Source organism: Macrosteles quadrilineatus, unplaced genomic scaffold (genome assembly GCF_028750875.1).
Source record: "Macrosteles quadrilineatus isolate MER2022 unplaced genomic scaffold, UCM_ALF_1.0 Scaffold_7__1_contigs__length_78375512, whole genome shotgun sequence".
Classification (NCBI taxonomy): Eukaryota; Metazoa; Arthropoda; class Insecta; order Hemiptera; family Cicadellidae; genus Macrosteles; species Macrosteles quadrilineatus.
Window position 1 is genome coordinate 39,855,912 of NW_026542600.1, and position 23,096 is coordinate 39,879,007.

The 23,096-nt window shown below is 33.8% G+C and overlaps 1 protein-coding gene across 4 annotated transcripts; it reads right to left on the reverse strand.

The window, feature by feature from the left end:
- Positions 1 to 5,673: 5,673 nt before the first annotated feature.
- LOC128998187 (peroxiredoxin 1-like) lies at positions 5,674 to 22,894 on the reverse strand. 4 transcript variants are annotated; one of them, XM_054424205.1, is made up of 4 exons: positions 22,764 to 22,894; positions 10,298 to 10,442; positions 6,636 to 7,006; positions 5,674 to 6,088 (listed from the first exon to the last, which is right to left on the reverse strand). In XM_054424205.1, the coding sequence occupies exons 2-4, from the start codon at positions 10,426 to 10,428 to the stop codon at positions 6,003 to 6,005; spliced, it is 588 nt and encodes a 195-aa protein (XP_054280180.1). In that variant the 5' UTR covers positions 10,429 to 10,442; positions 22,764 to 22,894; the 3' UTR covers positions 5,674 to 6,002. The 4 variants fall into 4 exon arrangements, with proteins under 4 accessions (XP_054280180.1, XP_054280178.1, XP_054280179.1 ...); XM_054424203.1 differs by lacking the exon at positions 22,764 to 22,894 and adding an exon at positions 16,757 to 16,881; XM_054424204.1 differs by lacking the exon at positions 22,764 to 22,894 and adding an exon at positions 16,155 to 16,176.
- Positions 22,895 to 23,096: the final 202 nt, after the last annotated feature.

Sequence of the window (23,096 nt, forward strand, 5' to 3'; positions counted from 1 at the left end):
TGTCATATGTTTTCTTACCTCAGCACACATCATGCATTGAGTATACCTATTAGATGTATCGTGTAAGGTTTTATGACCTGTATCCAGAAAAACAGAAACCCTTGCCGACAGACCGCCACCGCCCACCACCACCCACCACTGCTCAAGCGAACACCATTACCGCAACAATAGGTTGATCAGCCGTAGGTCTCAGAGGTCTAGTGAATAGCGCACCGGTCTAATAATTCAGAGGTAGCCAGTTCGAAACCCACCGGAGGCATAAACTTTTTGACTTGGTTTTTTCATTACCTATCTGCAAGTTTGGTTGGTTTGGTTAGGTTATGATAGTTTAATTTTATAATTAAAAAATGATATAATTGATTTTGAGACATTAATAATTTTATTTTATGAACAGAACTATTTTTGTTATTAGTAAGCCTTCATTCGATATTTTCATTATCAGCAAGTTTGGTTATGTTATGACAGTTAAATAATTTTAAATTTAACCTACAAACGAAACGTTTTGACAGCAACAGTGATAGAGATAACAATTTCCCACGAACAGTTCGGCTATGCACGGTATGATGCTTCTGCACCGCGCGGTGGAGGGCGGTGTCAGTCTGTCGGTACGGTCTCGTAGCAAAAATATTTACGCGAGTTGCGACAGTGTTTTAATTACTAAAAATCACTACTCTTAACTTCTAAGAGAGGTTATGTTTTCATTTTTAACCTCTCATTGCCACTGAGAGTGGTGCAATGAGACATTGTACCAAGCACTAATGGAACCACTCAACAATTAAAATGGCCTGAACAGCTGATTACCTCATTGGTCCGTACCTGTGTTGTTATGAGTAAAACTATGCTGTTATGAAAGTAAACAATGCTGTTATGTAAAACTTTTCAATCCTAAGAACTGAAACGGCTACTTTAAAAAACGGTCGTACAGTTGAACCTTTTAAGACGAATTTCAAGGGGTACGCAAAAAATTGTTACTATAGAGGTATTCTTAATAAAGAGGGTCGTTTTATCAAGGTTTAATGCTGCTGTTATTCTTCTTATAGAGGTTTCTCCAAACAATGACTGAGGAAGGAGGAGGGATGGGTGGGGGTTTCACGTTGAGACAAGCTTCTGTTTGTTTTGAAAACCACGTACTATAGTGGTTAAGATTATGATAAATTCGTCTTATAGAGGTCACGCTCGTCTTGTATAGGTTTTGTGCTAAGAATATTCATTGTATAGAGGTTAATCAGTTCCACAAATTCGTCTTATGGAGGTTTTTAACTTAATTACTGCGTTGTATAGAGGTGTTTTTAGCATTGACCTATATGAAAGTGTCAAGGGGACTAAAAAAAATCGTCTTATCAAGGAATTAGTTTTATCGAGGTTCGTACAAACGAGGTTCAACTGTAGGTAAATAATTTAACTACGACCGTTTTTTAAACTAGCCATTTCAGTTCAGTTCTTAGAATTGAAAAGTTTAACTTAACAGCATTGTTTTTTTCTACTTATCAACACAGGTAAGTACCAATGAGCTTCAAGGATTGAGAGAAAAGAAGTAAAATTGAATAATTCGAACTTCAACTAATCAGCTGTTCAGGCCAATTTAATTGTTTCATGCAATTATAATAATGTTTAGTACAATGTTTCATTGCATCACTGTCAGTGGCAATGAGGAGAGGTTATAAACAAAACATAAACTCTCTTAGAAGCTATGAGTAGTGATTGTTAGTAATTAAAACACGACTAATAAGTAAAAAATACTACTTCTGTATAAAACTAGTAATAACTGTTAATAAGCTAAGTAGTTTAACTTTTATTTACACATGTACGTATTTCAAATTCATTCAATGTTGTGTTTTTTTTTATCTTGTAAATGTTAACAATATTAGCCATCCTGAGTTTTGTACTATTTGATTTGTATATTTGTAAAATGGAGATGTCTGTTGGAATAAATAAATAAAACACTGTCATAGGTAAAATAGTGTACGCAACTCCGTAAAAAGTCTCAACAACACCCGCAGGCCACCTTACAAAATTTCATCTGTACCTGTGTTTCAATTTTGATGCAATTTGGTATTTCTGTACTAATCCACGATATGTCCAGGTGATTTTTATCACTTATTTAGACATTTTGATTTGAAATGGGGATTTTCCCTCAAGATAAGTCACGAAAATGGTTCAAAGAATTTTATGAAAATGTTGTGTGTTGAACCTTGTAACTACAAATCAAATTGTACAACCCCATTGCTGTAAACAATTATGATTCAAATGTTATTGCAACTTTTGTAATTTTCCCCTTAAAATACCATAGTTACTCCCACCGCTTACCCATGATAAGGGTATAGACCATACGTTTGGCTATGATACCCAGCTTATTAGGAACCATCTCAGAACTCAACTCACGCTCGTCGGGCTGGCCGGAGACAAACAATGACTCACCCACTGTCACAGTCCCACAGATTTGTAACTTTTTTTTATTTTAAGTTAAAATAAATTGTTCTTTATATATTTGATTTCTACATGAAATTCCAAAAATGAGTCCAAACACGATGCGGATACTTAATATCTACTATCTGAAAGTCGGACAAAGCTGGTGACGATACAGAGTAATTGTACTAGGTACGTACATATCGTAGTTAATTAGTTATTAAGTATCCACAACGTGTTTGGACCCATTATTTTTTGAATTTCATGTAGAACTCAAATAAAGAACAATTTATGTTAATATAAAATAAAAAAGTTACAGATCTGCGAGACTGTGACAGTAGGTAGGTAAACTTTTTATCACAGGCCAGCGGGTCGGAGGGGTGAGTTGAGTTCCGAGAAGGTTCCTAATCCACTGGGTATCATAGCCAAACGGACGGAACTATAGTTGACAAGCTAATGGGAGAAAGTAATGTAAGATTGCTGATGCTGGTTTTAACACAAGTTAACTGTTGCTCACTCGGTTCTATCTAATGAATGGTCAGATTCGTATATTTTCTGGATAAAAAATAAACTCCTCAGCTGTTAAGTTGAATGAATTGGCTTCATCAATAACATTTAGTCATTCAATGTACTTCATTATCTTTAAGGGAGAATATTTTTGATGTACATACAAAAACCAAAAATCCACCAGCTTGTCATGCCAGTTTGCTTTGTAAAAAAAATGTCACATTTATCATTCTTTGTCAACTATTTTGTTGAAAGCTGTCCATGGCTGGTGAACTTCAATTTTTCAAACACCTAATCATTAATTTACAAATAGATTATAATACAGTAGAGTCCCGCAAACTCGGCACTCGATAACCCGGCAGTCTGGATAACTCGGCCATCACCTGGCTCAGAAAATTAGTGATATTTTGAGTCCGAGTTAATTATGGACTCAAGCCAGCTCAAGTAAAATCATTCACAACTCATACCCAAGGATTTTTTGTACTATATCTAAAGACTTAATACGGACTTGTAATATAAAATACCCCCGCCGCAGCAAACCTGCCGACTAAGCGAATTTCCATTTCTCTGAATGATTTTCAATTGAATCTATTTAGGTTTAACGAGTACCTAGGTTTGCTGCCACAAGGAAACTAAAACTAATAAAGTGTGTTTTAGTAAAATATTAATAGCTTAGTATAAAATAAATAAATGTTCCCAGTTTGATCTAAATATATCCACAAACAAACAAACTACAACATTTTCAATATTCTCCATAAGAATAACATGGGAATTTTTAATTTACAATTTTTTGAATTTTCTCCGTTACCAATAACCGTACAAAAACACTTTGATATACTAAATTATTTGTTTTTTTAAGCTCTTTAATATGGTCTAGAGATAAATTGGGAAATTTTGTGTTTTGGGGGTCAAAAATGAGAAAAACCAATTTTTACCCCTTAAAACCCACCGGGAAACCCCGTTCCCATGGTCCGATCATGCTGGTTCGCGAACTCATTCAAGTTTATGTCGCCTTACACCTTTAAACCAAATTTCATCAAAATCGGACAAAAATACTCAAGTTATCGCGTTTACGGACACATATATATATAAATCTATATATATATATATATATATATATATATATATATATATATACATATATAAAATTTGAACAAATGGTGTTTTTGTCCTCTGGGGACATCAAAATGAAAAAGTAAATCGGTCCCGGGCCTAGGTTTTACCATGCCACCTACGGTAATAGCTACTTCCCTATAGGGAAATTCGCTAAAAGGAGGTTAAAAAGCTTAAAAATTGTATTGTCCTTATTTTTAACCCTAGTTCCCGATAACCTGGCATTTCACAAACTCTGCACCCTTCCAGTCCACATTACACCGAGTTTGCGGGACTCTATTGTATTTACAATAGGAGGTGAGGGGATAGTTTGTGCAGCTAATGAACAAAAAGGCACTTTTTCAGGAGAGAAAAATATCAACTTTTTGAGTTAAAAAAGATGAAGTACACATTAATAAATTACGATTAATTAATAGGTTTAGGTTTGTTCTACCAATGTCAACCAAACTTGAAATAGTTCGTGCTATAATTCTTCCATCTATTTATTATGCTCTTCCCTCTTTTGGCAACAGCCTTACTCAAGAGAATATAAATAAGCCTTACTCAAGAGAATATAAATATTCTCACAAGACTTCAGAACAGTGCTCTGAGATTTGTCTTCAACTTAAAAAGGTCGGATCATATCAGCGAGTATAGGTCAAGGGCAAACATCTTGACAGTTAAACAATGCTGTGACCTTCAAACCGTTCTCTAAAACTTTGTTAACGGAGTGTCCCTAATCCATCAGAAGGAAACTGGTTTTCAGGTCTGAGGTGAGCGTTCGCCTCACTCGGCAGGAAGGCTTGCTACACTTGCCACGGGTCAGAACGGAATTCGGGAAGAAAGCCTTTTCTTACTTTGGGCCCCAAGCCTACAATGCCCTTCCAACTGACCTCAAATCAGTAAACCTCTCAAGGTTTAAAAGGGGTTTGAAAGATTTATTTTATACCAATAATAATTAGCCAGTTGATCTAAAAAGTATTGTTGCAATATGTCTAGTATAAGCTGACCAATTACGTTTAGTTTGACAACAGTTGTATTGAAAAACAAAGAACTGTACTTTGAATAACGCTGGCTCAATAAAGACGTTTTTCATTTGATTTCATTAAAATATTGCCTAGTTTTTGGAAAGTGGCAACTAAAAATTATTGTGTTTTATAAATGTTCCCCACTTACAACACTGCAAGGAAGTTTTGTGGCTGGGGCTGAGCTGCGCGATTAGACAATGACATTGGCAACCTTAAAATTCAGTAAATTAAAAGTAGGTACTCTCTCCCTTTACAAATGACAAGCATCTTCAAAAATTAAAAATTACTTTGTTTTTTGACCGAAACGTAACCATTTTAGGAGAATTTATTTAATCTACAATATAATCTGTTGTCTGTAGATTGTCATTGTATGTAAAAAACCTTTTATGTTATCACCATACCAGTTGTCATCTAGAGTGAGGATAAGTAGTGGGCAAAGTAAAATTTTGAGAAATCAGCCGTTTTGCAATTTAACAAATTGTTACATTCCACATAGTAATAAAAGAGGCATATTATTAGTAAATTTCTTTCTCACTTTCCATGTAAACAATTAATATATCGGTTGGTATAGATGGATGGTACATTAACAACAATATCAGTGTGTATATAATGAACTACTGGTGCAATAATAAGACAAAAATACTATGAAAACATTTTTATTAACACATACGTGAAAAACACTTAAAACTAGCTATCTTAGATACTCTTTATTGTGATGTTGAGTTCTGAGGAAAAACCAGTTAAGATAACTAAATTCAGAATTGAAATTTGAAACGAAAAGAACAAATGCAATTAGAGAAATGAAAGTCACTCTTAGAACTCAGCACCGATCACCATCCCTTAAAGCCTCATCATAAACATGTTTAATATCACAATGCATTTGTAGTGATAAATCTTAAGAAAAGTTAACAATAAATGAACAAAGGAAACAAAAGATTAAGTATTACATTGGAACAAAATGTTTCATGTTTAGTTAACGGCGTGGAAATATTCCTGCGCCTCCTTGGGGCTGGGCTTCATTGATTTGTCACCCGGCTTCCACCCAGCTGGACACACTGTGGTCAAAGGTCACATTGTTAGTAAAGACATAAAAATACATTAATATGGTATTACAGAGCTTCCTCTTAAGGAAAAGTAGCTATTACCAAAGTCTTTATGGCCATGACCTAGACTCGGGACCACTGTACATTTTAGTTTTTGGGTACAAAAAGGTTTCTGAAACTTTCTTTGATGTTTCACTGTAGCAACAAACAATTATCTCATAAGAAAAACTGGTGTGTTTATCTTTAAACAAACATAATAACCTATTAGACCAATGTAAAACTGAGCTCAATTTTAAGTGTTTAATAATGAAACTACAATAAAGCAATAATATATTTCCTGAAATTTGCAGGTTCGATGCAAAAGGGGTTTTCCACTCATGAGAAAATGATTAGTTGAGTATTGTTATTACCATAACTTATACATGATCATCTATAATCTAATATGTGCTTGATCACCGAGAGTTCTTAACCTCAATTTTGAAAACACAACAAGCTTAGTAAACCTATTTCACTAGAGCCAATACAAATATAATCATAGTACAATGTTGTTTCAACGTACCTTCTCCATGCTTGTCGGTGAATTGGAATGCCTGTACGAGACGAAGAGTCTCATCTACGGAGCGTCCAACAGGGAGGTCATTGACAGTTATCTGACGGAGACGCTGCTTGTCATCGATGATGAACAGACCTCGGTACGGAATTCCAGTCTCCTCATTGTACACTCCGTAAGATCGGGCAATCTTGGCGGACTTGTCGGCCAGTAGGGGGATGTTCATGTCTCCCAAACCTCCCTGTTTGCGAGGGGTGTTCACCCAGGCCAAGTGGCTGAAGTGGCTGTCAGTCGACGCAGCAATCACCTCGCAATTGTGCTTCTGGAACTCCGGATAAGCCTCGGAGAAAGCGATAATCTCGGTCGGGCACACGAATGTACTGCAAAGAAACAATTGATATAGTCCCGTTGGAAACAAAGTTCAATACGTTATAGCCTCTGAAATGCTTATATTTCAATTACTATAATGATTGACATTCAGTTCTAACACATAATATGGTACAATGCTGCTGCATGGGAAATTGGGAGTGAGATCACGCATGCACATTACTGCTGTACACATTTTTTATCAAAATTATGTGTGATTTCTGGTTTAAGCAATAACAATATAGTTCTTTCACAGACGCATGTTTTTGTTCTCTTTTTGTGCAATAATTGTATTACAGTATTTTTTACATTTGTTTCTCATGTACTATATTTATTTTGTCTTTTATAAAATTGTATGTTCTTGTATATTCTAGTTTATGACTGAATAAAGATTTTTTGAATTGATGTGAAAATATCAGGATATTCAACACTGAGGGATATTCTAGAACCTTAAATGAATCTAGACACTCTAAACCAAGAATCAGAATCTCTTTTTAAGGTTCAACTGTGAAATTCACGGCTCATTCAAGGTTTTAACGGTTGAGTGGGAACCCCTGCTAGATGTTACGGTTGAGTTGGAACCTCTGACTTACTCAAAGAAGATTTATAAGTATTCGAACTTTCAATAAATATTCAAACTTTGAGTTAATATCAAAGCTCGATAGATCCCATAACTTCAATTAATTATGGTACTATCAGTGAAACTTTTAATTTATGACAGTAAAATATCATTCTAGAGGAAAATAACAAATTTAATTATCAAGAATTTTTATTTAAAAAGATTTGTAATAGAGCTCAAATGAAACAAGACTGCTACTTTAAGACTTAACTTTCATTTTTTAATACATTACTAGTCATCTAGATGTTTAATGAGAGCAGTTGATGCAGTTAAAAATAGTTTGTTTACAAATGAAATCATGTTTCCACAATAATGCAACTTAACCAACACTCTTGTAAGTTCAAGATCTTGTAAGTTAATGCACTTTTAACTTGAGTGCATCATACAAGATCTAGTCTGAATTATTAGCACTCTTGACTGATAAGTCTATCATAAAACGTTATTTATCCAACACATGTAACTGTAAGCAGTAGGTTGCAAAAGGGTCACTTGATTATCACCTAACTAGTCTGATTGAATAATTCACAACACAATTTTTTTTAGAGCGAAATGAAAAATTGTTTTCATAAATAATAACTCAACGCATCAACAATTAATTAGTTTTGAATGTTAGACGAAAATGTGACATTGCTGCGACCCCCTTACAACACCCCTTTCCTTTTTTCAACAACACCTATATTTAGCTGAAGTTTGTACATAAGAATAAGATGGAAACTATTAAGCTCGTAGAGCAGAGCTGTGACTGGTGTTTAAAAAAATTCTTGGATCTATGGCCAGAAGCGCAAGTTTTAAATTTCCTAATATCCTATACTGTAGAATATGTGAAATCGATTTTACCAAAATACCAAATCACTTGCATATTTGTATAAATAAATATATAGATAGAAAAAACACTATGCACAACATTTTTACTAACATAACCTCTGCTCAAAGTTTTTAACTATATTTTTCAAACTTGAAAAGTATTTTTGCATTTTAAACATTTCACTATTTTATATTTTAACGTAGAATGTTTTGTTAAAAACTCTTTCTTAATTGAAATTCACAATTGAAATTAATACAATGACAAGTGGTTACTTAACAGGTAGCTTAATCAGTATTTCAAGGTGAGGCATCCATTTCAATGGAAATTACTAATGACTGAGGAGGAACATTTTGTATAGCTTTTCATATGGCATGAACCATGAACCAAATAACAAAAATGTAGCCTAGTATATATTTAAATCTGCAGTTTAACAACCTTTTATACACATCATTAACATAGCAACAAAATTCAACTGTCATGGTGTCCAGTGTCCCTTCAATATAAAATTTTTTTAAAGACAGTTCCAGGTTTCCCAAGTTCAAAATGCAAAATTTCCAAGACAAATAAATTTAGGGCCGCTTTAATAAGCATCCCTAACTCATTTTTTTTATACCAACTAGGACATTAAAACCCATCAAAGGGCCAAAAAATAACTCAGAAACAGAGTTGTATAAAACATTTCTAAACCAAGAAAGTTGAGATGGCTAAACCATACAACAAATAAAAAATAACAAACAAAACTAGAAAAAATATCCTTTAGTTGGATACTGGCGCAAAAAAAAAAATATAAATAAAAAATTGTATGATATCAAGTATAAGAATTAAACTGATCGATAACTATCCGATAACAAAAATGTTTGCATTCTTACACATAGAATAATTCAGATTTTATCTTGTTTTTTGTTTCGGTGGATAATGGTATTAGTAAAAGACAGGGATATTATAGTAAAAAGTCAGGGATTTAAAATCTAAAATCCTAAAAACTTAGTCACAAACCAAGAACATAAGTTCAAAGTGATAAAATTCAACAGAGAACTTTAGGTAAAGGTCAGTTTTTTACTGATAATTTCTTCTTTTTCTTACGATAGAAGAACAATCAGTGATTGGTAATAGTTTCTCGCAGTTGCGATTTAACAAAACGAGAAAATCAGTAATATCAGGCGGGGTTTTTTACGATTCCCCCTATTCGAAATCTGAAATTTCCTGGTTCCATACAAAATTGATGTACCTACAATTCATAGATTTTTTCCAGGACATCAAAATTCACGTACAATTCACGGTTTACTCGGTTGGCTGGACACCCTGACTGTACAACTTTGTTAAATTGTTTTTTGGATTCATTCAATCAGCAGTGTGTCAGAGAATAGTGAATGACTTTATTCAAATATTAACAAAGTAAATATAATCATTGTGGAATTGTTTTTTCCCCATGGAGACCAAACAAAATAGGCCTACTTTGATAAAGCTCAAGGACATGAATGGACCATGTATATTCGTCTATTGAGGTCCATGATCTAGACTACCTTGGGTGAAATTTATGCCCCTAATTTATTTTTGAAACTACCCGAAAAAAGGGGAAATAACACACTTAAACAACCTCTTGCTTATGATATAGATATACTTCAGTAACTTTAAATAATAAAAATGCAGTAGTTCCTTGGCCCAACCTGTATAGTTGAACACAAGCCCCTGACAAGCATTAGGGATTAATTAATTAGTGTAAATCAATGCAAGTAAAAATAGGTTAATAAGTCAAAAGGATATAGTTTGTATAAGTAAAAACAATCAAAATAACGACATTTGCCTTAACCTAAAAGCCAGACAAACAATTTAAATAACATACTATTCAATTATTATACAATTATGGATAAAAATACTTACAAGTCAAGTGGGTAGAAGAACAAGACAACGTATTTGCCTTTGTAATCCGACAGTTTGATGTCCTTGAACTGCCCTTTGACAACAGCAGTTCCAGCGAATTCCGGAGCAGGTTTCTCTAGAGCCGGCACCATTGTATGACTATAATCTACAGAGAAATTTGAACCTGTTAGCGGCATTGTTAGAAACTGAGTTAAGTTACAGTTCAATAAAGAAATGAGAACCTTAGTTAGTTTCCCTATAAATATATCAACATTACATCAGTTACGATTAAAGTGGTGAGCTATATCGCAATTTAGATAGCTACTGATATGTGAAGCAAAATTAATCAAATTACCGATAAGTGAATGAACTTATCAAGCTTTAATGAAAACACATGATAACAAGTTTGAAACCCTAATCTGCTATAAAAACTTAAAAGAACTTGTGTTATAAATTAGATCAAAAATTTAAACATTAGTATTTGTTAGTAGGGAGTTAATAATTTATCAAGTTATCTCATATTATTAAAAATTTCAGTAGGCTAAGTTTATTACACTAGCAACAGTAGTTACAATTAATTTGAAAAATACATTTGGAATTCACCTCCTTGATCAAAAATTTTCACTAAAGCATAGACAAGGAATGTGAGTCAGCGATACAGACAGAACAAAATTGTAAGCAAAAGTGTACAGTTATTTTTACTATTCAATTCATTATGTGTATCATGCAAAAACAATAAACCCTAATTAATGTGGGTGTCAGTCAATTAATCTCAGAGACAGCCATTCGAAAGCAGTTTATGGAATTTTATACAACAAAGTTAAAGATTCCCCTCTGTAGTAAACAACATAGTTTTGCTAGATGCAACATGCTGTTTAGTATCATGTGCATAAGCATAAGTCACTGTGCGGATGGAGAGTGTTACAAGGTTAGGCATAAGTTATGTTGTTTATTATCACTAAGCATAACATTTAAACTGTATTTTAACCAAACAGCTTGGAACATCTATTATTATGTAGTGAAATAAGGATTGAACAAATTAAGAGCTTAGTTATAATGATAAAAATGAATAATGATGAATAATGAAACAAAACGTGCATAGTTCAAATTTATGAAGAGAGATACCGGTAACAGAAAAGAATATGACTGTTTTCATTGTTCCTGGTTAATTGATCAACTATTTAGAATCTCCTCACTGGCAAAAATATTTTAAAATAATTATAATGTTTATATTTCAATTTTCTAAAAAAAATTTTGTGATAAGTACGAAGGCAGTTTTGTAAGTTAGGGCCGTTTTTGTGTATCCTCGCTTGTACGGTAACGAAGCTCCTCGCCACTTACTGGCATCATTTGTGAACAGAATGACACCATTCCCAGCTCTGTTGCTGTCATGTACACTTCGCTGCGGGTTTAGAAAAAGATTTTACACCATCGAATCTCCCGCAGCGTCCAAGATAAGGTCAGTGATACGTTTTATGATTACCTACAAGAAACATATCCAATACCGAAATTCATCGCCAAATGACTGAAGGCTGGCCCTAATGCAATGAGTGACGGTTGAGTGCGGAAATGGGTTATGGAATGTAAAAATGGCTATGACCTTTTCCCTTTTTTGAGGTATTCTGTCAGAAGTCTGGCACCAACCAAAAACAAAATTCCTTCAAAAATGGACATTTTGACTGACATTTTTGGACTCCCTAACCTATTTATACAGTTTCCCCACTATTGCATCAGGGTTATAAACTTCAGTCATCTGGCGATGAATGTCAGCATGTGATATGTTTCTTGTGATAAAAAAACGTATCACTGAGCACTGACTATATCTCGCACACGGCGGGATGTTCAATGGTTTTAACAATTTAAAAACACACAGTGAAGTGTACATTTAAAAACACACAGCAACAGCGTACATTTAAAAACACACAGCAATAGCGTCATTTTAAAACACACAACAACAGCGTACAATTAAAAACACACAGCAACAGCGTACATTTAAAAACACACAGCAACAGCGTACATTTAAAAACACACAGCAACAGCGTACATTTAAAAACACACAGCAACAGCGTACATTTAAAAACACACAGCAACAGCGTGTACATGTCAGCTACAGAGCTGGAAATCGTGCCAATAAGTGGCGGGGCCTTTTGCGGCGTACAAGAGAAGTACGGATTTATACGTAAAACGGCTCTTACTTAGAAACCCGCCCTCATAGTTCAATTGATATACACAGTAGAGCATCAAAAATCCGAACCAATTGGGACCGTAGTAGGCCTAGTGTGATTTTCAAACATAATCTAGAAATTCCTAATAGACAAATAGGTAGGCCTACAGTATTAAAAACACAGTTCTAGGATACAGTTAATATTTGTACTTAGGTATTTTCTGTACATTACTGTAATTTGTTTCTTAATGTAGGGTATAGTTTATACATTGGAAACGAACAAGACACTGACTGGCTCGGTGCATTCACTCATTTCCCTGCCGGGCGCCGACTGTTTGGCCTGCGAAATTGTAAAACATGCGTTGTCTATTTGCTAATTTAATATTTTAAAACCCTCAGGAGCGGTTCGGAATTTGACATTTCGGATTTTCTACGCTCTACTGTATCAAAATAATTCACGGAGTCTACGTTTTCTCTACTTGGCACCTGGTTCTTTTTGTTCATTTAGAGGACCCCAGGTCACAGTTCTTTTTTGTTCGGACACCCCTGATCTGCTCATGGTTTGATTTTTAACCTAATACAAAAACAATAAAAAAAAAACAAAAAACTAATAGGTATCACATTCAAATGGTAAAACGAAACAAAAACAACAAAAAACTATATACAGGGTGTCCCGGAACTCTCTACCAATATTTTAGGGCATTGTTCCTGGGTAAGAAACATATCTAAATATCATATTTAAATTGTCCGGAAGTCCTTACTTACTCAGATAGCCGCCATTTTGTTTTTTTCACTTATTAATTTTTTTCTGAAGATTGGTTAAACATACGAAGTTGAAACTTTGCACAAACATTTATGACAACTAGACAAAGCTACAAAAAAATTATGACGATTTTTCAAATTCATAAAACAAAATGGCGGCTGTTTAAAATTTTGTTTCTTAAATTACTCGAAAACCGTTGATTTTACAAACATTTTACAAGAATATCTTTTTTAAGGCAATTTTATTACAAATCGATCGACACCTTAATCTTTAAGATCGGACGAGTATTAACTGAGATATGGCAGTTTTAGTGATACGTGACCGCTTTCAGCATGCGCTGCAACTAATATCCGGCGGTCACGTATCACTAAAACTGCCATATCTCAGTTAATACCCGTCCGATCTTAAAGATTAAGGTGTCGATCGATTTGTAATAAAATTGCCTTAAAACAATTATTCTTGTAAAATTTTTGTAACATCAACGGTTTTCGAGTAATTTAAGAAACAACATTTTAAACAGCCGCCATTTTGTTTTATGAGTTTGAAAAATCGTCATAATTTTTTTGTAGCTTTGTCTAGTTGTCATAAATGTTTGTGCAAAGTTTCAACTTCGTATGTTTAACCAGTTTTCAGAAAAAAATTAATAAGTGAAAAAACAAAATGGCGGCTATCTGAGTAAGTATGGACTTCCGGACAATTTAAATATGATATTTAGATATGTTTCTTACCCAGGAACAATGCCCTAAAATATTGGTAGAGAGTTCCGGGACACCCTGTAGATACAAAAAATTTGAGACCAACACAATAAATACAGTAAATGGAACAGGATTAAAATCTTTAGTTGTGGACAAGTTTAAAATGAGGACCCAAGGGTTTGTCGTTTTAAGAGGAATATTTTCACCAGTGCGGCGACTAGTCTTTTGTTACCGTACTTCTCGAGTTCACCCTAACAGGGACTAGGGAGTCCCTGCACACATGCAATTTTCTTAATTCAAATTAAATGCAATAGCCTATTGTGATTTTAAAATGTCTTTGAACTTTTATATCAAACATTGCACTTTTATTCATTTGTAATAGCCTAATAGAGAAAATTACTTTTCGCTATTATTGGACTCTCAAATGTGATTTCAGTCTAGCAGCAGCAAAGGGACTAGCTGCAGCACTTGTGAACAATAGCACAGAAAACGTACTACTATAACCCAGAATGCCAACCGCATGGTAAAAAGCATTAAGCGTTTTGAGAGAGCTTTGCCTGTCAATCCGTAGGCTATGCTATTGCATGGCAACGCTGGTGGCGCTGCCTACGGATTGACAGGCAAAGCTCTCTCAAAACGCTTAATGCTTTTTACCATGCGGTTGGCATTCTGGGTTATAGTAGTACGTTTTCTGTGACAATAGTCGCATCCAACCCACGTCCACAACTATGTTTTGTAATTATAAGTAACGTAAAAATTTTTCATTTTAGGCCTAGTTAGTTATGTCACAACAATTATATATTCTTGTTGAAATTAATAGTAATAAATAATTGTTTAAAAACCTTATACTGTCAAAGTGATCCTTTGTAGTCTATATAGGCTACTGCAGTTTTCAGGATGTCAAGGACATCAAATTTTGTTCCAGAGGAAGTCGTTGAAGTTAAAATCCATCGATGTCACACATTTAATTATACACAAACGAAAAGACAAACAATAAATAAACTCTATCATTTCAGCCTCTGGATTGCTTATATAATCAAATAAATAGTAAAGTCTTACCTTAGCAATCCTTATTATGGTAGTCCGATATTAATTTCAAACCCGTAGGTTCATCATCAGTCGGAAGTTTAGGTAGACCAAATTTTTGTTATAAAATCCACCCGATGGGTTTCGTAGAAATGTTGACATTTAACACGAAGACACACATTACAGTTGACATAAATAATATTCGTAGTTTAGGGATAAAAACCATGGTTTTATAAAACAGTGGGATAACCTCACTTCAGTCAGGGAACACGCTGCCGGCAGAACTGTCAAAATACTTAATAAATAAACATTACAAAATGCCGGTACCGGGAAACACGATACGCACGGAGGGCAGGACTAGACCATCGCGTATTGTGTTTCCCGGTACTAGCGATTTAGTAATGTTTATTTATTGTTCGTCTTTTCGTATGTGTGTAATTAAATGTGTGATATCGATGGATTTTAACTTCAACGACTTCCTCTGGAACAAAATTTGATGTCCTTGACAGCCTGATGAAGTTCCCATAGGGAACGAAACTGCAGTAGCCTATATAGACTACAAAGGATCACTTTGACAGTAGCCTATAAGGTATTTAAACCATTATTTATTACTATACCAGTGATCCAGAGGCTAACAACATGAAGATGAAATTAATAGGCCAAACATATGATAATAAGAGACAAATATTTTTGCGTTTTTAAAACACTGTAATTGGTTTTAACAATAATTAATGGTAGAAATTTTAAACCCAAGTATAGGAAACAGAATCTACTGATTTTACATAACGATGGTACAAAAAATAAAACATAAATTGTCACATACATACACGTCTAAAAAACAAATCCAATATTAGGGTTATAACCGATTGTTAAGATACGACTGAAAATTCCACCAATGTTGTACAAGACTGAAAAAAAAACTTTAGTAACAAACCCAGGAACTAAGTAAGTTATAAAAACATAATTTTGTTCCAATGTGTTAATTTTATTTTATACCAAAATCACTCCTGAACTTAATTCACACCCAAACATGCACAGTCAATCAAGGAAACAGAATAATTCTAAAAAAGTTAAAATTATTTACATACCAGTAATGTTAAACACAAGAAAGCTAAGCGGCTCCAGAAGCAAAGACCACAGATAAAAGGAGCAGGTTTCACAGTGAAACTAGGTAACAAAGGACATCAAGGTCACAACTTACACAACCACAGAGCCATGGAAAATACCAACCTGTCATTACTCAGAAATTACTCAAACGTAGAAAGAAAGGCTTGACTGAAAGAGATTAACCCCAAAACCAAACAACTACAAACATGTTCTATGTTTGTCAGTAAACTCAAACAAAAATTCCATGTAGGCCTAAAAAAACCATTCTGTATTTTACGTATAATAAATTCATAACCAGTATACAGTAGTAATTTTATTAGTCAGGGGGGGATTATTTAATTTGGCCGTCCTCAAAACTTAATTTAGTTAGTACCCTACCTAAATTTAAACAGTCCATATTTCGCTTGGTTTACTTCATATTTTAAACAACAACAGTTTAATCACCGGTAGTAGATCAAATTGGGCAATTAATATTTAATGTCTGTTAAGTATTGAATGGTAAACATTAAAGACCTTGTATAAATTATGTTTAACCAGGATTTATAACCATCCAGTTTGGTATGTCTTCCTATGACTTGGTTATATTTTTGGCTATGATAAGGAATTGGTTATCAAAATACGGTTCAGTATAATGTAATTGATTTAGTGATACCTTACACAACTCAGGGATCCTATTGATTGTAAAATATGAGTTTGGATTAAAATTGATTTGGATAAACACTAACCTTTAACTTTACAACAATCATCATGGTTTTGAGATTTATCAGGCAAGTTGCTTGATAAACTTGCAGTATGAACTTGAATCATGAACACTGAACATAGAAGAAATAAATTTACGGTTAAAAAGTTCATTGCAATACTACTGTGGACTTGTGTAGACAGATTTAGCTTGATAGTGATCGACAAATTAATGTCTCAAGCCTTCTGTGAAAATGATGATGGTGTTAAAGATATATAATTTTGATAAGTTCAATTAAATATGCTTAAAACAAATGTACGAACGCAGAGAAAACATTTATTAAAAGCTTAGTTACTTAGGTTATAGCAATGATCATTTATTTTGTTTAATAAATTACACTAATTCTCCTAAAAAGAACATAACCAATTTAGATTAATGAAAAATTATGCAGAGTAACACAAGAAAATGGGCATCACCACGTGATATGGGAAATACTCAGTGGATAAGTTAGGGTATTTATAAATGTGCTACCCGGGTATTTACACCAAGCCTAGGTAAATAATACCAATGCAAAATACCATTGAGTTATCCATGACAAAATGAGTACCCGGTAGCCTAAAACAAATTGAATTCATTTTTAAGAGGGTAATATTTTTTATGACTCAAGAAACTCACAATAAATAACCCTTGATGTGAAAAAAGTAAGTTAGATAGCCTAGGCCTATGTTAAATCTTTAGTCGGGTATTTAACTAATTATAATAACGACCTATTGTCTTTTTTTAATTGCCATTCCAAAATTCAATAATTTTTCTTTTTTCTATTTGACAGCAACTTAGCAGACGCACAGGTAGCACTGCCTATGTCTGCTAGTTCCTTATTTTATTGTTATCATTTTTGGCTTTATTAAAACTCGTGTAATATATTTTAGTGACAAAAGTCTCTGTCTATTATACTTTATTTAGTTTATAATCACAGCTTGTAGCCTATGTTTTTTATGGAATAAACTATATTCATTCATTCACTCATTTATGATCTTTAATTACTGGTCAGATTTACAGATTTTCTGAAGACCAATAATATACTAAATTAAAATGTTTAAAGCCAAAAACTGTAAAATTAAAGAGCCTATAAAGTATTAAATGTTTAAAAGAGTAGGCCTACCTAATTACCTACACCTATACCCATCACTTAAATAACTTACCTATACAAAATAGGTAAGCCAAACTTACTAAATTGGTTTATTTACCGTAGGCCTACTTATTGACATGTGATTAGTTATTGAAATATGCTTAAGTAAATTTAGATTGTTTTATTAAGATGGATAACTATAGTAAAGTCAAAAAAATTGACACTGCTCTACTAATCAGCAACAGTACTGCAGATAAACATTCGCTAAACAAGCCAATGAATACTGTGGAAATAATTATCTGTCCATTAATCCAACCAATACAACACAAATGCACACTCAACAAAGATAGACAAAGTAACAAATGCAGCAGATCTAAGAGAAGCAACTCAGACCAAATTCCTCGGCATTACGTTAGACAGCAAGTTCACCTGGACGGAACATGTAAGCCTACCAACAAACTTTTCAAAAAATTTAGCACAAGTATTTTTATGTCGAAGAGTTAAGTGGATTGCAGGACTAGCACCAGCTAAAACCGCATATTTCTCACTAGTAGAATCCCACATCCGCTATAGTCTACCAGTCTGGAGGAAAATCATCACAGAATTTGAGCCGGATTCACCGTCTGTAGATGAAAGCTGTCAGAATCTTGGAAAACCTTGAACCATACCAAACCTGCAGACAGGCATTTCAGGACCTCAAAATGATGCCACGAATCAACATATACCCCGACCTGCCCTCCCCACACGCCTCAATAAGTGAAAATATATACAGTAGAGTCCCGCAAACTCAGCATAATGTGGACTGGAAGGGTGCCGAGTTTGTGAAATGCCGGGTTATCGGGAACTAGGGTTAAAAATAAGAACAATACATTTTTTAATAATTTTAGCTGCCTTATTTATTTATATTTATATTACAAGTCAGTATTAAGTCATCAGATATCGTACAATAAATCCTTGGTACGAGTTTTGAATGATTTGACTTGAGTCCATGTTTAACTCAGACTCAAAAAATCACTAATTTTCTGAGCCAGGTGATGGCCGAGTTATCCAGACTGCCGGGTTATCGAGTGCCGAGTTTGCGGGACTCTACTGTATATACATTGACTATATTGACGATTCCAAAGGCTTTGCAATCGCTTATTCATTTACGGTCTCTTCAAGACAAAGGATGGCGTCAAGACGAAGGCTGGCGTTAAGATGAAGACTGACGTCACCAACACAGACCAATAGCAACGCTCCAACAAGCCTGGCGTCACAGTTGTGCCACATGACGGAAGTATAGGTTGCTAGTGAACAAATTTAACTATATCAAACTAATATCCCCTTTTTAAGGGTAAACACCCCATTCCTCCCAGCTAATTACCAATTTCCTCCGTCAAATGAACCTTTTCCCTGCCTTTCCTCTCAATGAACAATGTTAAACCTCGAGCTGGCATGCGCCCGATATCAAGCGATTTACGCCGCGGCTGAAATGGGAGCGCCCGATACCGGGCGCATTATAAAACAACGTCATGGAAATTGCAGATTTTTGCACGGAAATTAAACAAATTTCACTTAATATAGCCTAGTATTTATTCGGTCTTGAAATGTACAAGTTTAATCTGTCAATTGATGTGAATTCAAACTATTCGGACGCATTTGGGAAAACTTAAAACTCTATGGAAATAACGCATCAACTGACGACATTGTCATGATGACGCAGTCACTTATTACGGGAATCTGTTGTTGTTTATTTCGCGTTGTGTTTGGTAAGTTTCGGTGTTCTGGCGTTAAAAGTTTTATTTATTATTGAAATTTAATATAACTTGAAATGTAAGATATTGGTATGTAGTATAACTTGAGTATTTTATAAATTATTTCTTGTATGAAGTTAGACCTGAATTTATTGCTTCAAGTATTCTTATAGGTTGTACAACGAATAGATAGGCCTAGATGGTAATAGAAACCGTCATCTTAATATGTATTTTATACGAACAAGCTACATATTATAGGCTATCTCATTTTTTTCCTCATGAAATTGTGCACAATTTGTATACGGTAGGCTTATTTTGAAAAATTATTTTGAGTTAATTGATTTGTGTTATAATGCGGAATATATATGAATATAAATAAAAAATATTTCTACTTAGTAACTTAAATAGGCCTATAGCATAGTTACACTACCAAAACTTTTTTTGTAGCCTAGCCTACATTAAAATTTCATATCTAAAATTTATATAGGCCCTAACTTAATCTTATTCCTGGTTTTTGTTGAAAAAAATGATATAAGTTATCAGTATTTACAAACTTATTTACTGCATAAAAATGTGTTATAAAAAATGTTGCACGACCCATAAAAACCCCCTTGCCATCACAGCATAAAAATACCACCAGCTCGAGGGGTAATTCTTCTTGGTAATTCTTACCTTCTTAGTGCACGCTAAGAAGATTAACCCTTTAGCAGTGGCCAATGTTAGAAGTGGGGAATGGCCAACCCATTTTGGCGATTTTGCAGACCTTTTTTTGAAAATTCGTAAAAATTCAACCAAGTAAACCTAGCCAACCTCATATTCATTGTGTTCGGAAAGAACAGGAGAATCTAGAAATAGTAATTTTATAATGATCTAGACAGTGTATTTTTTCAGTGAAAAAAATAAAAAAATAAAAAATTTTGATTTTTTTTTTTTCAAAAGCGGCCTCGGTATTTTTTTTTTCCTACGGATTTTTATGGGAAATTCATTATATACATTTTGTAGACAATCTAATTCCCTACATAGAAATATATAAAAAGTTAGGATAATATTTTTTTATACGATTTTAGGGCGAAATATAATAACAAACGGAGAACAGAAAAAATTGAAAACCGTACAGTGTTAGTTTATGTTATAAAAAGTTATATAATATATGTGTATACTAATAATGATATATACATGTTTGTAAAGCTAATGAAGTAAGGAATCAGAAAAAGTCATAAGTCTATGGTAAAAATATTTTTTTACCTATAAACGTATGTAATATAAGTTAAAATAATGTTTTTATATTTTATAGCGATTTCGTGAAAAAAATCACAGTATTTAGTATACAACTTTTGTACAATATTTTTTACCCCCAAACCAATATAAACATGTTGTAGTGTATTCATTTACCTTTATAAAAATTTATAACACCTTGGGTATAGGCCCATTTTTTTATGTGTTATATAGAGACATAAACATAAACAAAAATGGTCGCACTTGCAACATTATTTTATTTATGAACACTATTTCACACAATTCAGTAATATTTATGCATTATAAAATGCATGAAGATTACTGTTATACACACGCAAAAACTTCAATAACACCAACACTACGAACTAATAACGTATTTAGTAATAAATCGCAGATGATAGCACGAGAGCGAACACTCACCGGCAACAACAAACAAACAATGGAATGGCAATGGCGATTACAAGACAGACTGTAGCAGTAATGACTCACTTCCGTCGTCTTCATGTAAGCAGACAGAAAAAACCCTGAATGCAAGGCTGCCACTCTCACAATCTATATTTCTTCCTCTTCAAAATGACATATTATATGACTAGTAATAATAACTTACACTAAATGTAATTTGTATTTTCCATACCGTCACCTGACGACGGTTGGCCATTTGTTATAAATTTTTAAAACAGCTGTTTTCATAAAATCGTACCAATTGTCCAATCAATATTTAGTTCTAAATATCAGTACCAAAATGAAGATAAAATCAATGGCTATCCAGTGGTACCACCCGAAACATCCCAAGACGAAAATTACCCGAGCAGGGTAATGCCAAACAAGACGTGTTTTGCCAGTTCCCAGGTGTCGGCTGCAAAAGTCGTGCCGCGCCAAAAATTCATTTGATTTCTAATTGTCGTGACATTGTTATATACCTCCTACAGGGTTTGTTTATGAAATAAAATGAAAGTTCAGAATGTGATCTTTCGAATGGTATATATATTGTTCTCATCTGAGTTGATTACAGTATAAGTGTTTTTTTTTTACATTAAAATAATTTTGGCCCATACCGTCACCAGACGACAGTTGGCCACTGCTAGCGTTAAATCTTTTTTCCAAAATGTAGGAACTAAGTTGCCCTGATTCTGAAAATGATGGTTTTTATTCACGCGAAAAACGCCTGGAAAATAGAAAAAAAATTATGCCTACTAAAATTTACTGTTAGAGCAAGCTAAGTAAATAAGTAATAAAGTAATAAGTTTATGCAAGAACTTTTAGGATCTGATGGATATTAACTGAGATAACTTAAGTTAAAGACAGAAAAGGGTCGGAAAAATGAAAAAATTACTTAGGCTAAGCTAGACAAGAAAAGGTCTAGAGAATAACTAAAAAGAGAATAAGTTACCTAAGAATACCTAAAGAATCTCTAGGGTTAGGCCTAGGTTAAGTCTGAGGCCAAATCAAGACTTGAGTAGGGTAAGTTTAGTTAGGCCTAGGCCTACTTCAAAAATTGTACAATAAGAACTTCTCAAGAGGTTATTACGTTATTACTGTCGTGAGTAGGCCTAACAGAGACGTATCCCTTAGCAGATGATCCAAAAAGCCTTGCATAACAGTGTAAAATGGTGATTGCATAACAGTGATAGGCCCTAGGCCTAAGATAGGCTTGGCCGGCCAATGAAATATACCCAAGTTACAAGATAAGCAATCCTAGTATAGGTTAATTATGCACTAGGTAATGAGAACAAATATTTGTTCAACGGAAAATATAAATAAATATTCCTCAGCGACAAGCGGAAAATAATGTAGGCTAGTTAGGAACAGGCCAACCAAGATTTGGTCAGGGATTTTGTACATAGGCTAGTTAAAAGCAAATTAAATGAAATTGTGTTACTAAAATCACTAAAGAATTATAATTGATGTAAAGAATATTTATTTGTATAAAAATACAGAAATATATAAGTACTTACTTGATCTGAGAAAAAGATTTAAAGATGTAGAAGCTACAAGTCAACTCAGAAGCCGGTGTCCTGGAGAAAGAAGGAGAACAAAATGGCGATGGCGATTGGCAAATAGGATTTGGGAATGAGCTTTTCCTCCAATCAGAATCAAGGCATAGGCCTAGGTTCAAGAAAACTAGAAGTAGTAACTGGAGAATGTGAGTTCTTCTTTTCTTCAAGCAATTAGTGGCTATTCGCACGTCACCAACAAGAAATTTTCGTGACTAACAAAAGTTATAGTTATAGATAAATTATTAAAGCATTACTATTGACTTTGACTATAAAACCAAGTAAAACTTATGT